The 15,959-nt window shown below is 37.0% G+C and overlaps 1 protein-coding gene and 1 long non-coding RNA gene across 2 annotated transcripts in view; both read right to left on the reverse strand.

Moving 5' to 3' along the window:
* Nucleotides 1-15,959, reverse strand: part of LOC125778090 (uncharacterized) — a 165,847-nt gene that overhangs the window by 140,537 nt on the left and 9,351 nt on the right. The window lies entirely within an intron of this gene.
* LOC105233064 (serine protease gd) lies at nucleotides 248-3,880 on the reverse strand. The gene is made up of 5 exons (XM_011215011.4): nucleotides 3,354-3,880; nucleotides 3,125-3,275; nucleotides 2,753-2,963; nucleotides 971-1,627; nucleotides 248-917 (listed from the first exon to the last, which is right to left on the reverse strand). Exons 1-5 carry the CDS (start codon nucleotides 3,564-3,566, stop codon nucleotides 449-451), a joined length of 1,701 nt encoding a protein of 566 aa, XP_011213313.2. The 5' UTR covers nucleotides 3,567-3,880; the 3' UTR covers nucleotides 248-448.

Below are 15,959 nucleotides of genomic sequence, written 5' to 3' on the forward strand. Positions count from 1 at the left end.
TCATAAATCAGCTAAAACAAAATTAAATTGTATTGAAAAAAGCGGTGTGCTATATTGCGAGAGTTTAAAAAGTATTAAATTTCACCTTTCCTGCCCAAGATCCACAGCGATCAGGAAAGGTTTAATAATGTGAATATGGCTCATTTTATATTAAAAATGGTTATAATAGAATTTGAGTTGCCTTTAAAGTAAGCAACAACTACTCGTAATATTTGACCACGCACAAATTCAGCATTTGATTTCGTCGTTTTCTTTGAATTAAACCATTTAATCAAGTAATCAAATTAAAAAAGTATGTATGTATATCTAAAGGAAGATAGTACTTAAATCATATAAATTAGATGGGGCTAGGAAACCTATTGTGTTAGTAATAACTATTAATAAATTGGATAATACCCATTAGGAAATTATTATAAAACCTTAAATTCAATAAACATATAATTATTAGTTAAAGAGTAAATGCCATGATCCAATCTAAATATTGTGCCAAATCCGCATATACGACATATTGATTGTCGGTGCATTTTTTGTGCTGCACAGGTAGGGCGGCCGAAACTGTGCCACGCAACATCCAACGGTTGTTCCTTTCCAACAATAGTCCGGCGCCTGAATCGCCTGTACAAGGCCCGATAGCACTTCGAGTTACAGGTGAAGCGGTTTGCAAACCTGCGCAGAAAGTGCGATTAGAACTGAGACTGCGGATCCTTGGATTTGCCGCAAAACATACTTCGTTTGACACAATTGCTGCTTCGGTGACGTGTGGAACTGCGGCTATTATGGGCTTGTTACCCATCAATGGAACACTCCCGTGGGTGTGCGAAAAACCCCAACCTACAACAAAGCCACGCTCCCCAACTATATTCTCAAGTTGGCTGTCACCGCTCCATAAGCAAGCAGGAAGAATGTAAGTGTTGAACCTGTTGAAACTTCAAATAGCACATTTTCTGTTTTGAATATCTCTAATACTTACCGTACTTGAATCTTCAACACCAACACCGCTATGTCCGCATCATATGTTCCCAATGTGGCATCATATTCGGGATGTAGGAAAATCTCACTCACTGGTGCTGCGATGGAGTGCTCCTCGTTCCAGTTTCGTAAATTGTGCCTCCCTAGAAACACTAGCACTTCATTGGCCTTGTGATGTTGCCTTTGGAAGTGGAAACAATGCGCCGAACTTACAACCACATGTGCGGACACCAAAGTGCCAGCGCACTGATAAGCAAGCGATGTCAAATTATTCACGTAAATTGCGGCCAGCCACGGCCATGCTCCGCGCGTCAATAATGGCTGTGGAGAAGTACCCAACGAAGAGTTGAAGCCGCCTAATTCCGTACTAGTTACAATGCGGATGGGCGTGTTAGACAATATAGTAGGAAGTTCATCACTGGATATTACTAGCGGGGTGCTGGACCTGTCATTGTGACTACTCGCTGTAGTAGCTTGAGTACCTGCTGCATATCTGCCAGATTTTTGGTAGGATCGATGTACATTTGTGGCAACGGTTGGAGCCTTAGCATTGTCAGCTTTTGTTGCTAGTGCGGTCAGAGGTGACGTCGATGCTCTATTATGTAAATGTGGCTTGGTTTTCCCGCATATGCTGTTTAGTGTCATATGTTTCAGCTCACTGAAATTCATAAATATACAAACATATACTAGATTTTATAACAAGTGCAGAACATCGTTGGGAAGGAAATCAATTACTGAAACTATAGTTCACGATACCCAGCTTTACGGAAGATACGAGTACTATTTACAGAAAATTTACTGTCATTCAATGGACTAATAGTTATAATGTCAAATATAGAATAAAAACGATTGTCGCTTGAATTATACCAGACAAGTCTAAAAGCTCGTCTTGGTTCTATAAAAGGCATCTGGCTTGAACATCGAAGAATCTGTTGCAGACGAAAACATTAAAAAATTAAGAAAATGTTATAGATGACTGGAAACTTTGATACTCATACTTAGTACACGGTTTTAGGAGATATGCAGTAAGCTTCTTTACGGATGGGTCAAAGCTTAGGAGGAAGGTTGGTCCAGGAGTTTACTGGCAGGAGCTCTCTATTAACATCCTGATTATTGCAGTGTTTTCTAGGCCGAGGTTACAGCCATTAAGGTAGCAGTAGATTTGCTGCCAGGAGTACAGTCTCCCCCAGAGAAGCAACCATCCACTCAGATAGCAGAGCTGCTATACTAGCCTTGAACTCATTAACAGTTCATTAAGGTCTGGTCAAAGAGAGCCTAGCTAGGTATCAATAGCTTCGAGTGCCTTTGTGATAAGACTGGTATGGGTGCTAGGAAAAAGATGAGGTGGAAACAACTCAACATTTCCTTCTTGACTGTCACGCGCTTGGTGGGTCAAGACGTAAACGCTTGGAAGCGCATACCTTCAGACATCCCAACGAGCTGACGGGAATGGAAATTAAACGCCTGTGCAAATTTGAATTGACTATTAAGCGTTTTGGTAATTTATAAGTTTGATCACAGGAGTTCTTTTCTAAGGCGTCACAAAGTATCACATATAGTGGTTCACGTGAGATTTTTGAGTAGTGGTCTAACCTAACCTCTTTGTTTCCGAGTAAATTTGTATGCCGATAGAATCAAAAGGATATGGCGTTAGAGTAGTAAGTCAAAAGATACATTTAGAGCATTGCAGTTTGAAAATAACTGTCAAAAACTTTTTACGGCACTTATTTTTATAATTTAATAAATATCCAGGCTGAACCCTTTTAACATGGCGAAAACTTACATTTCTCCATTTGTGATTGGCAAGTGTTCCGCACTGAATTTCGTATCGGTTGACAAGAAGGCAATGTCATCATCGTCTTCCTCTTCGTCCTCCATCAATGTAGCGGAGAATTGTGCGTGTTCCGGCAGTGTGTCTGACGGCTCATCATCGCCGATGAATGTAAATTTTCTTGTGTGCTCCAGCTGAATTTGTGTGACGAATATACTAAGATCTGCAAGCAACAATTTACATTACGCTGGTTGAGTTCGGCTTTTGCAACTATAAAACAATTTTCCGAAGCCATGAATTTAATTAACAATGTATTAAATACTATATATGTATACTTATGCCATATATTGCCATGTGGAACTATAAATATGCCTGCGAATTCACCTGATTGACCTACACAAATGACATGGTTGTTTGCGGTTACGTGCAGCAACTTCGGTGGAAAATGTGTTTTGGGAAATTTGATTTTATACAGGACCGGGGCATTGCTGTGAAACTGGCCGCGCGAAAGCAATTCAATTTCGCCTAGGTAACTCTGAAAATATAGTGTAAAACATTATTATCAAGAATATGCGTATTGATATGAAATATATATAGCAGCATGGGTGCGCACCGTCGTTGGCTTTCCACGCATGGAGAGTGTCACTTTAATTTGCAAAGCTTCCGCGAAGTCTGTATTACGCACAGAGAGAATGCCAAACCACTCCGCGCCATCGAAGCGATATTGGAAGATCTTCGGGCACGGGCTGATGGGTATGCTTTGAGTAAAAATTCGATTTATTTGTTGCAGAATAATGATGAGGATGGCGGTGAAGTGGAGACGCATTCCGTATTAATTTATTTGCATTGCTTTTGTATTTGTGTGTGTGGTTTTGTGCAGCGCCAAAGTGCTTTGCATTATTGCGAGTGGTTAACCGATATTAAACAACTTTTTTACACAGACATGTACTTTTGAAATAATTAACTTTTATTGCCACACAATAATTTATCAGTATTACAATAATTAAACATTTGATTTTATTATTTTTTAATGATTTTTTCTGCATTGACATTTAGTGAGGATATCAACACCTCTCGCCTTAACCTTTAAATGACATTTGTTATATACTTAGCTCTCAAACGAAGTTGAACCGTTTGTTTTTACTTTTGCTCCAGTTTCTTGCATGCTTTTCTCTGTTCTACTTTGTTTCGATAGCTTTTGTTGGAGTTAAGCAAAGGTTATGGCATATATTTTGAGCATTAATCATGTGTTAAAACCCAGTAACTTTAATGAGTAAAGAGAATGGCATATATGTGAATGCTAATGAAATTCAGTTGAAACTTCAGTGGGCAATGCGATTTGACAATGAGATCGGAATTAACAGTTGATTAGCATTAAAAAAATATTGAAGTATTTAATCTACCTTAAATCAGTATAATAAGCGTTGTTTTGCTGTTGTTTTTCAATCATTATCATATTACTTTGTAGGACTTTTCGTGAAATGGAAGTAACTTTGTATAATCACTCCTATTCCAAAGAAGGATAGAACAGATTAGTTCAAATATTTTCATTAGGATAAAATAATAAGGTTTTCCAAATAAAAGCGCGTAAGTCAATAAAAAATTTATTGTGACATTTTTTCAATTTCAAAGGTGAACTACTGTATTTTACTTTCTAGGCATTAGGTTGACTCTGTGATTTAGAAATATAAGATATCAAAGATATTTTTATTTTTATTTTCATGGGAATATGGAAAATTTTCTCTCTAAATTGGCAGTTCTGCTAAAATGCATACAGAAGTGACTAGCAAGCTAAAATAATTTGGGTAAAACTTCTTTAGGCTCATGCTTTCAGTAGTTTCGAACATAAATATATTGTGACAAAAAAGTACCCGAAAATTATAAATAAACCGAAAAATTTTGAATTATTTACCAATATTTATTTAGTCGCCTTCAGATGTAATACACTTGTGCCCACGATGTTTCCAGTCTCCGAAACACTTTTCATAAGCACCTTTTAGGAGGGCATTCGGTTACGCACCAAACCAAGAACATCGAAAAAAAACAATGAGCATCACTTTGAGTTTTGAGCGGCTTTAGAGTGGTTTTTTTGATTTCGGCTCGTTTTTTTCCTCCATTCCGATGATTGTTGACTTCTTTGCATGTCAAACTCATAAATTTAGACCTCACCGGCAGTTATTATAAATATGTGGGATGGAAATTCGCACAATAAAGCATGCCCAAAGAGATCTTTTTACGGTAGGTAGGTAGGAGTGCAGCCTTATCGAGCTCAATTAGCACTGATGTGCCATTTTGATACACTATTCGTAAAAACCTCCTGTGTCTGCTATTACGTTTCACCTTCTCTCTCAAACCATTTTGAGATTTCGATGAAACTACTTATGTTCGATATGCTTTTGGTGGAAATCCATTCAAGGTTTGGTGCTTGGTGGATTCCGAGTGCTTTGTGTCGGATCTGTGCTAGAGCTGGGCATTCGCAGAGAAAGTGGAAGATTATTTCCTTGTTCCCTGCTACTCCGCAGCCACGGCAGATGTCGTTGTAGGGCATACCCATTTTGGACGCATGTTCCCCAAATGGCCAGTGCCCCGTTGTGGTAGCAGTTATTCTGTAAATACTTTTTCTTGACCTATTTAATAAGTCGTTGGTTCTTTTCCTGTCATATGTTGGCCATAATTGTTTAGTTATGACACATTTTGTGATGTTTTTCCCATCTGTTATTTGCAACTTGTTGAAATTGTCTATTGATCTCTCCTTTGATCGTACCTAGCGGGCTTGGTATTAGCTCTGCCTCGGATTCTTTGAGGAAAGCTCCTGCCTTTGCCAACTCATCTGCTTTTCCGTTACCGAAAATGTTCCTGTGGCCGGGAACTCAGATCAAGTTTAATTGGAGCTTGTCTTTTATTGAGCTTAGTGCTCTCTTGCAGTTGTGAACTATACTGGAATTTGTCATGGGTGAAGACAGTGCCAGGAGGGCCGCCTGGCTATCCGTAAATATAGTTGCTTTATGTATATTTCCGTGGTTTTCTAATAGAACTTCGCAGGCCTTTTCTATGCCTAGTACTTCTGCTTGGAAGATGCTAGCCGAGTTCGGTAGACGTATACGGAGAGATATGCCCAGATCAGCGGAGAATACCCCCGTGCCCACTCTGCAGTCCATTTTGCACCCGTCGGTATAGACTGAGGTCGTATCCTCCTCTGCTATTGAACCTCTTCTCCATTCCCGTCTAGATGGTATCCTCACTTGGAAGTGTCTATTGAAATCCAGCCTTGGGAGAATGTAGTCTGATTTATTAATAGTGAGCTTGTTTAGAATTACATTATGTCCGTAGTTCTTTTTACGGTAATCTTTTTGAAAAAAATTCAGTTTTATTGGAACTAGTTGAGCAAAAACGTGTTCTATAGAGATGTCGAGCTCCTTTGCCATTTCTCTAACACTTGCGTGATGATTTTTAACCACAATATCCTTAACTTTTTTAATATTTTCATCACTTGAAGAGGACGAAGATCATCCAGAAGGAGAGGCATGTCTTTGACGTTGCCTTTTGCAACATTAGTAATGAGAAAGTTTAGAGAAACTCTTTGTTCGATATTTTTATCAATTTTAAAAATCGCAACGCAAATTGGTTGACAGATTGCGCTCATATTTGGTGTAGAATTTAAGGACACTTAGCAATATACATTTTTTTTGAAATATCATTTACCCTGGGAATTTAATTACAATTTGTGTGTGCTTTTCTGTAACAATTTAACTATTGGAAATTGGTGCGGTCCTTACTTTATTTCACCTATTTTCACGGCAAAATATGAAATAATAATTTGAGTGTTTATTGCTTTATTAATTCAGGAGATAGGTACATACATTACTGAAGTTTAGGTCAGGAATATTTTCAAAACTGTATAAGATCATATATTCCGCTTTCCACTATGGTTATCTTAAATTTGTAGATTCAATTGGACTGAGTTATAGCACTTCATAGTATTATATGCGATTTAGGGCCGATCTTAGGGCATACTAATGCTGTTATTCGTTACGTATTTTGTACATATTTAGGTATAACTTAAATTCGATCAATTACCTATTTTTATACCTTCAGCAGGTTATATTAAGTTTGCCGCAATGTTTGCAAAAAAGCAAAAGGAGACTCTATAAAGTATATATCTTATATATATTATCGATATTTGAATACTGAGAAAGGTGGGGAAGGGAATTCACTCTAACTATGTATATGTGTAAATGTATAGCATACAAAATTATGAAATTTCATATGAAATTTCTTCCCATTATTATTTTTACGTATGATGTTGCGCTTCGGCACTTGTATCGGATCTTTTGTGCAGAAAACTTTGAGCTAATTAAAAAGATTGTTAAGTGGCAAGAAAAGCGAAATTCAGTATTGTTCTTTTTTTACTCTTATCAAATACTCTTAGTAATATGTGTATACTAACGCACAGCTTGTTGCATTTGCAATCTCATATGAGGACATATGTACATAGATACAATTAACAGCATGGCATTGAACGCCTTATCAGGTTTAACACAACAATAATTCACAGTTATCTTTATCACTAAATAAAATGCGAAGGAGAAAATTTCCAAACTTCTCGAGCGCACACTGAGTCCGGCGCAGGCGTGAGAAAATATCCCTACAACAGTATGTATGCCGAAATATGTGTGGGGATTGTGTCTGTTAAGTAAAATCTGTTGCTAAGCAGTGCTGTTATCGATAAGCTGTTGACAAAGTCGCGCCCTTTTAATTGTGCTTGTCCTCGCTGCTGGCTTATGAGCAATACGATGTAACAAGCTTTGCAAAAACACGCTTTAATACTCACGCCGAGTTCGCTGCATGTAAGTACATAGTGTTTTTCGAAGGGAATATTGAGGATTGTAGCATTCAACAGGTTGTTGGCTGATTGCTTCACAGTAAATTGCTGTACAACAAGTTTTCTGTGTCGGAAATTGCAACTGAAGCAACCGTGGACTAGTACAGCCGAAACAGTTGTGTTTGTACAAGCATGTCTACATGTGTGCGTTCCAGCTTTGGTACATTTATGTGTCCACAGATGGATAGCCTAAGTCCTTGCTTCACCAATAAGCGCCAGTGGCGCGTAATCTGACAAGTGGTGACGTAAAAGTAGAGTTCAAGCGGTACTCACATACAGAGTGCTTAAGTGCCAGCTGAAGAATGCTTGACAATGCGTGCTAGCAAGTGTTAGTGCATTGATTTATTGAATTCGCATTCCAAATCTGAAAGCTACGATTCTATTTAACTGTGGTTAAACGGAATGTTTGACCGGTTGGTGGAGTTCTACAAGTATCTAAATGGCTGATGGCGTATGAGGTTTGTATTCTTTTAAAACGAACGAAGGTTTGAAAAAGCCTTATAAAACACAAATAAGGCAGGTGTGTTATCTACACCTTAGGAACAAAAAACCTGAATAACTACTGCATAATCTCTGCCCCCTACAATTTTAAAGTTTCTTATTGTCCCAATTTTGTAAATTCTGGTAAGTTACCAGGGATGTCCCGAAATGAATCAGTAGTCAAACACATTCTGCCAGAAATTAAAGTCAACAATGAATACTTAAAATAATTTTTAGTTTTCTTCATTTAAAAAATATCTATGCCGGCTGTATTTTATGTGATATGTCAAGACAAGTTCTCTAATGTATTCGAATAAATAATTCGAATTGTTGGTGGTGAAGAGTATGTTTCTTCGCCAAAAAGAGCCGTTTTCTGAAATTCGTCAGAGTAGCAGAGTTCTTTGATTATTTAGTCTTTCTCCAGATATTTGATGTAAATCACACCCTGTGCATCCCAGAACACAGACAAGAACGTGGAATCTTGTTCTGCACTGACCAATGATATTACCGTTTTTAATTCTGGTAATACATTTCACTGAAATTGGCGCCATCGGGAGTTGAAGTTAAGCACATACATATAATACCGCCTACGTAAGAGTAATTACGTTCAAGTATAAAGGGCTTGCGAGCAATTTTTTTTTTAATAGATAAAACACCGTTCCATTTCATTCTAAATTTATACAACGTAAGAAATATTTTGTATGGAATATTTGTGTACTCAGCTACATATTTGTAAAGCAATGCGCATTTGCTTGAGCAGAATAGCTCTAAACGTACATTTTCGATTTTCCATTGTTTCCGCAAATTGCTGCACATCTGTTGCTGATTTCGGGTCAATATTTGAATTGCGATAAACACGTCAGCAACCTGCGGCCGAACATCTGCCACAAACTAACCAGTGAACCAATCGAGCGACCATTGATCCCTCCAACTACGCCCCCAGCCTCAGCAAATCATTAAGTCTTGTTGCGTGCATATATCCCAGTCGGAATTTGTTGTTTATAAAATTTTATTCTTCCATTGAGGACTAGTGTCCGAGAGTGTTCTAAGCATGCATTTCTACACCAAAAACTATCTCTTTAGTGGAACCAAAACATGCATGTATTAAGCAAGACAATAAATCGTGCTTAATCAGGATTTTAGTGAATATTATTTGGGTCCCTCAATAAAGGTATTGAAAGAAGTCGGGAGATTGTCCTCACCACTGCATTGCCTAAAGCCATTGCGTTCCTTTAAACATAACTTTAAAGTTATGGATGCTAGAGGAAACCTCAAAAACATACATACTGGTAAAAAAAAGTATCATGGCGTTTCTGATCCCATCTTAAAACTTAATAGGATAGAAAAAGCATATTAGAGATCTGCGCATTGTAAAGCAGTCGATAATGCGAAAATCGTAAGAAGACAATACGCTTGGTAAATCTTCTCAAGTTATTGGAACTTAATATATTGGAAAGTGTTATAATGTTATGAATGGCCCTATAGCGTCCTTTGAAGGATCGGTGTACTTTTCTTTTCGTTTCTAATTCCAAATATGTAAATACCAAGTAAGACTACAGGTAACTATTTTTCTACATGTTGTAAATAAGACGATGAAAGAAGAAAAATATTTATTACCTCGTTCACAATGGGATTAAAGTTCAAAATATAAAAATCTTCTGAAATTGGCGAGATTTAGTGAGTTCGATGGATAGACGTTCGATGACGGTAAGACACTTAATTTGCCGGATAACGTTAAGACACACATCTTTTTTGTAGTTAATTGTAGACTAGTTGCTGCCAATATATATTCTTCTAAAGTCCGATCGCTAAGTTTTATCTTGCGTGATTTATATTCAAAGACATTGGCGGATAAATTCAGTTGCGCTTGAAGGCACACTCTTCTGCTAACTTCTAAAAATCACAATTGTTTATGTGCATCCCTTCGTTTCACCACATAACGGGAATAGACAGGGGAAATTGTGAGGCTCTCGCACTCCTTTAACTAAACTGTTTAATATTTGTGATTCCTTTCTTCTCTTTTATTCATGTATTTTTACATCCGTAAGCAACTTGTTGCACAGTTTATTTCAAAGTTGTTTACATGACAAATTTTTCGTATTAGCTGATTTGTGCAACATCGAGATACTTGTGTAACATACATAAGTGCAATTGAAATAAACATCTGAACTTTCAAGGTTTTTAAGGCATCATAATATCTATTAAATTATTCTACATGATTCATACACTTTATGTTGTAGTATTATACTATGCCGTTTCTTAAATTTATTCTGGGTTTCTACTTCTCCATACGCCTACTTTTAATCTGTTTGTTTTGAAAGGAAAGTTTTGATAAGTCATAAGCAGAAATGTTGTTTATTCTGCCAATTTTTTACGCATTCTGGCATTCTTGTTGTTTCGCCATTTCTTCTTTATTCCCCAAATCACTACGTTTTCCGAATCCGATGTTTTAGGTTGGGATGATGGTGGACTTTTAAGCGATTTTTCACATTTTGCAAATAAGAAAGTAATAATATCTCAAGCCCATTGCATCTTGTATCGTTGTATCTAAATATTAGTTACCGATTAATACTGTAGAAATCTACGCAAAGCAAAAACAAAATTTTCAAATTTTCTTTGTGAAGCTAAATCCCTTTAAGGTCTGAACGTTAACAATGTATGTATTTAGAGGTGTAAGAGCTTTATTTCGAATACAACCTCCCCTTCAGTGTGTGAATTATTTATTTATAAATTGCTTGAAAATATGCACTGGAGTATACCTGGATAATGCCAAAGGTTAATGCAACAAGTTTACCCTTTTCTCTGCACCCAAAATACCCTGTATGTAATTTCCGACTTTCCAACTGCCTCTAAACAATTTATGTTGGCAATATTGTTGACATTTTAATGAAATGGACAAGTTTTCCAAAATATGATGTGGCTTAGCGCTGAATGTGTAAAGAGTTAGTCCAGAACTTGTTCTATACCATTTGGGTATTCGATGTTGTTGAATAATTAATGATGAATTCGTTCGTAATATTCCTAAAATCATATTTTTATACACCTAAAGGTTATTTCCATGCTTTAGTCCTTGTAAGTTGCCATAGTATAAACCGTTCTGTTACATCCAAACTTAACCCTTTCTTCCTTGTTTTGGCGTGAGTAACCCTTTATTAATTGGATGAAAAGCAATTCCTCGAAGAAACTGTGCATCTCTTAGAAACGCTTCTGTTGATGAATTTGAACAAGTCAATGTGTTTTTGATGCCATATACACCCAAATAAAACTTTTTCAATCGGAAATCATGGGTTTTATTTAATTTTCAGAAGTTTCCTATGTTATTGCATAGTACATCATTAAAATAGAATTATGAAATTTAGTAGAAAGCTTGTATCTTTTGGCGGCAATATCTATCTTCTTACACAAATCTGCACAAGAAGAGTAAACGTTAACAGTACGCCAACTTTAACAGTATAAGTTTGTAGTATATAGTATGTATGTAGATGTAAAAAGCCCCAGGTAGATTGTTCGAATTCAGATGTTTACCTAACTTAGACTTACTTGACAGTTTGCATTATTTTCCGCTTGATTAGGCAAGGGCACAATATTTGCGAATCACCTGTTTTTAAGTAGCACAACTTTGTTGACTACTTAAGTAATTTTAGACTATGCAGACGACCTGGTAATCTACATAATATGATTGCATGGAAAAACGAAACCAAAATGAGCGTCATGCTGTCTCTGCACTATACATACCTACGTATAATATTTTTCTCGAAAAAGTTCAATATAGTAAAAAACTTAACGCTGGTTGAAAATTATGTGGAATTTAGAAGAATGAATTTTAAATACTGTGAAGTATGCGAGTATGCTATTTTTCTTTATTAAATACCCTTTTAGTTAAAACTTTCACGAAGGAAAAAAGTGAAAATTAGATTTTTGGCAGACATTTAAAAAAAAAATAAAAAGTACAGTGAAAATTTCGCAACATTTTTTCAAATAGTTGTAATCGAAAACCAAAAGATACTTCGTCCTAATCGTTAAGAATTGTAACCCAAAACCCTGTGAAAATTTGCATGAAGGTGGGTTGAGTAGTTCTTTGGAAATTTTGCCAACCGACGGCGCACTTAGCCTAGCTATCCTCGAGCACACAAGTTGTATCCCCGAAACTATTATTTAGATCACCTTAAAAATTTAGGACAATATTCAAGCGGTATTATAGAATTTAATAAGGCAATAAATAAATTGATTATTCGAAACCCATAAACCAATGTAACCCCTTAGGGAAGAGGAACCAGTATATTTTTGCATTTTTTTCAATTCAATTAAGTAAAATTTAAGCATATATGCTCCATGCCGGCAATAACGGAATATTTCAATGAATTCAATCGAAATCGCCCAGTATATATCGTTCGTCCTTATACCAATAGAAACATACGAGTACATACTTCTTCGCGAGTAAAGAAACTCGACAAATATATATGTAATTTAGTATAAATGGTATGTCCCAAAGTATTCTATGTACCTATTCAAACAGTTAGCTTTTGGGTTGTTCAGTAAGTAATTTCGTATTTTTTGTGCAATTTGAACATGATTTGTATACTTTTGAACACATGTGGCGATTGGAGATTCCACCTGGTCTATCCAAAGGTGTAGAGGTCTTCCTCTGCTTCCCCCAGCGGCTACTGCGTCGAATACTTTCAGAGAAGAAAACTTTCAAGTGTTTTTATCCATTCAGCTGGCCACTATGGCCGCTGTTTTTTAACACGCTGAACTATGTCAATTTCACCGTTCCATTGAATGCGATAATCGCCGTGGCCAATGCGCAAAAGAAACATAAATCTTCCGCAGAAGCTTGTTTCTTCTGCGTTGGATTTCCTGGCTGACATTGTTGTTGCTGTTAATGCTGGTTCCAAGATAGACGAAATTATCTACATCTTCGAAAAGTTATGACTGTCAACAGTGACGTGGGAGCCTAGTCGCGAGTTCGACGACTGTTTATTTGATGGCAGTTTGATATCTATGTCGTCATTTTTTTCTCCAAGAGCAGATTGAAGTCGCACGAATGGGAGCCGGCCTGCCTGAGGAACCTCGTTTGCTATCGAACGGCTCGGAGAGGTTCTTACCAATCCTAACGGATCTGTGTAGGGTTTTTCAATAAGAGCGCTACATAAGTTTTTTTTAAACAAAACAAAAACGTTTTGGGAAATCAATAAAATTCTTTATTTCTGTGAAAGTACATTCGTTGCCATCATATATGAAACTCGACTACGGAAAATGGCCACCACGACACGATTGCAGAAGTCCAGAAGCTCGACAGCAAGCATAAATCGGCCGATACGGCGGCAATTTCATGTTCGATATTTGTACAAAGTTCAGCAATCGTTGCTGAGTTGGCTACTAAAAACGCAATAAACCTAAAACTATAGCTGACTTTTGACATGTAAATATGGGTCAACGTATGGGATATACACTTCAAATTCAGAGAAAATCTTTTATTGATAATACGATGGAGGATGGGGTCATGTGTAGAAGTTCACGCAAGTGAGGAAAGTTCTCTGATCGCCATTCACTTGGGAGTGGCCAGAAACGATTCTTTTACATATGGCTCAAGCAGCTCACGACTTCCGGTCTTTGGCCAAGTATTCTCTGGGTAGCTTAAAAACATCCGTTTTAAGGCGAGCTAAAGTGAGAAGGCGAAACATCTCCTACATAGGGTTGTGCGCTAGGTTTGGAACCCGCCACGTAAAAAAAAATACCCAATAAAAACTTCGGCTATAATCGCGTAAGCGGTGTCTACGCCAATTAAGAAGAAGAAGATAATATGAGTAGTAACCCTGTGTATGAAAAATGGGTTGAATTGGGTCACTATTTACCCGTGTTCCCCTATACAAAGCGTGTTTTACTCATAACTAAACAAAATAGATACAATTGAGCGAAAATATTCCAGTAAGTTGCAAAAGTATAAAATGTTCGGTTGAACCCGAATTTAGTTCTTCCTTACTTGTCTTATTGTATAAAACAATTTGTGAAATCATATATTCCCAATGTGATCCAATACCTTTTGCCATCTTTTTGACAAGAGATTTATTCCGCGCTCATAAAATATTGGATCCTTGCAGTTAAAAAACTGGTCCAAGCGTCTTCTTAGCGTCTGATTATAGGTGAAGATTCTCCCATCTATAAACTTTTGCGGAGGCTGGCTGAAGCAATAGTTAGAGAGGGGCGAGTCTGGTGGATATGGTGGGTGTGGTTGCACATCCCATTAAAACTACAATAGCTTTTGAAGAGTCATCAAACTTCTATGTTGTGAGGTTTCGCATTATAGTGGTGTTAAACTACACCTTTCCAATTGATCAATTCTGGGTTATTTTGTTGAAGTGCATCTCTCAATTCATCCAGATGATCGCAATACACATCTAAATTAATCGGGGTACTGTTGGGAAAAAGCTCAGTATAAACGATACCTTTCCATCAAACAGACAACAAAACAATTCTTTTTAAATCTTTTTAGACCATGATGTTTTGCGATTTACATTCTTGTAATCAACCAGTGGCGTAGCTACCACTTCGGGCGCCCGGGGCCAAGGATGTTCTGCCGCCCCCTTTATCTACCTACCTACAAGTTTCATTAGGTGGTTCGAACAAAAGTGAATTTTTACAAAATATCTTCGATAATAAGTATAAAAAATTTAGGAACTAGAAGCCACGCTGAACTGAAAGTCGTTACTGATTCAAAGATTTGTTACTATAGTGTATATATTTGTTACTGTAATAGAAATTTTAAATCACTTGCATTATAATCAATATAATATTTTCTGAATATTAAAAAACAGCGAAGATCGTTTTGCCGCCCGCAAGACGTTGCGCCCGGGGCGACGGCTTCCTTCGTACATTGAAATTACTTGGTTAAGGACCAAAAAGTTGTATTAAAATGTGGGTTATCATCGATTATAATCATCCCTTCTGTGAATAAACTAGTTATTAGCTATAATGTTGTCAGATATAAAATAAAAAGTTTCACTTTAAAAAATTATTTTATATCATCTTTTATTATGATTCATACTTTATTTTAAAAATAAGTTTAACAAATAAATTTATTTCGCTAATTTTTCGTCTTCTGCTGCAAATTTCAACAGCACTTACTTAGTATTATCCACGTCGCTACCAACGCAGAAATACGTCTTAATACGAATTTTCCTTCAGCCGATTGCGTGCTTACCACAAGAAGAGCAGACTCTTTGGGAGTCACTCAAGCAGCCATTTCAAAGCATTTAAAATGCAGCCGGATGCATTCAAAAGCAAGGAAATTTGGTGCCATATGAATTGAAGCCAAGAGACGTTGAAAGACGACTTTGCAGAAATGCTGGTGGAACGTTACAAAAAGGAACCGTTTTATTCGGATTGTGGCTGGTTATAAAAAAAGTTCATCCATTGCGACAACCCTATACGCAAACAAACTATAAAAGAAACCCGGAGCCAGTAAATCAACGGCATAGTCGAATAGTAATGACGTCAAGGTAATGCTATTTAGTGGGATGAGAACAGCGCGCTGTATTAAGAGCTTCTAAAACCGAGTGAACCATTAATTGAGAACGCTACAGACAACAACTCATCAAATTGAGTTCTTGGATAGACATGTGACAGAAATGTAGTAGATGAGATTTCCGTCTGACCACTGCCACGCCCACAAAGGGTGATGAATAGAAAATTTACAAATTGTCATAATTTGGCCCACTGGTATTGCGGCAGCGTGAAAATAGGTGAAACCGAATGATAACAACGCCCACTCCTCATATAGAAAAGTTTTTTTGAAAACTGCTAAAATGCAATAAATCAGTCACTTTTTAGGTTCGGTCGTTTTAGGAGCAGGGGTCA

Source organism: Bactrocera dorsalis, chromosome 4, assembly GCF_023373825.1.
Source record: "Bactrocera dorsalis isolate Fly_Bdor chromosome 4, ASM2337382v1, whole genome shotgun sequence".
Classification (NCBI taxonomy): domain Eukaryota; kingdom Metazoa; phylum Arthropoda; class Insecta; order Diptera; family Tephritidae; genus Bactrocera; species Bactrocera dorsalis.

Coding starts and splice junctions, on each gene's coding strand:
- LOC105233064 (XM_011215011.4), bottom strand. CDS start 3,566: ATGCGTCTCCACTTCACCGCCATCCTCATCATTATTCTGCAACAAATA. Junction 2,964..3,124: donor CATTTGTGTAGGTCAATCAG/GTGAATTCGCAG, acceptor TGTTGCTTGCAG/ATCTTAGTATATTCGTCACA. Junction 918..970: donor GTGTTGAAGATTCAAGTACG/GTAAGTATTAGA, acceptor AAGTTTCAACAG/GTTCAACACTTACATTCTTC.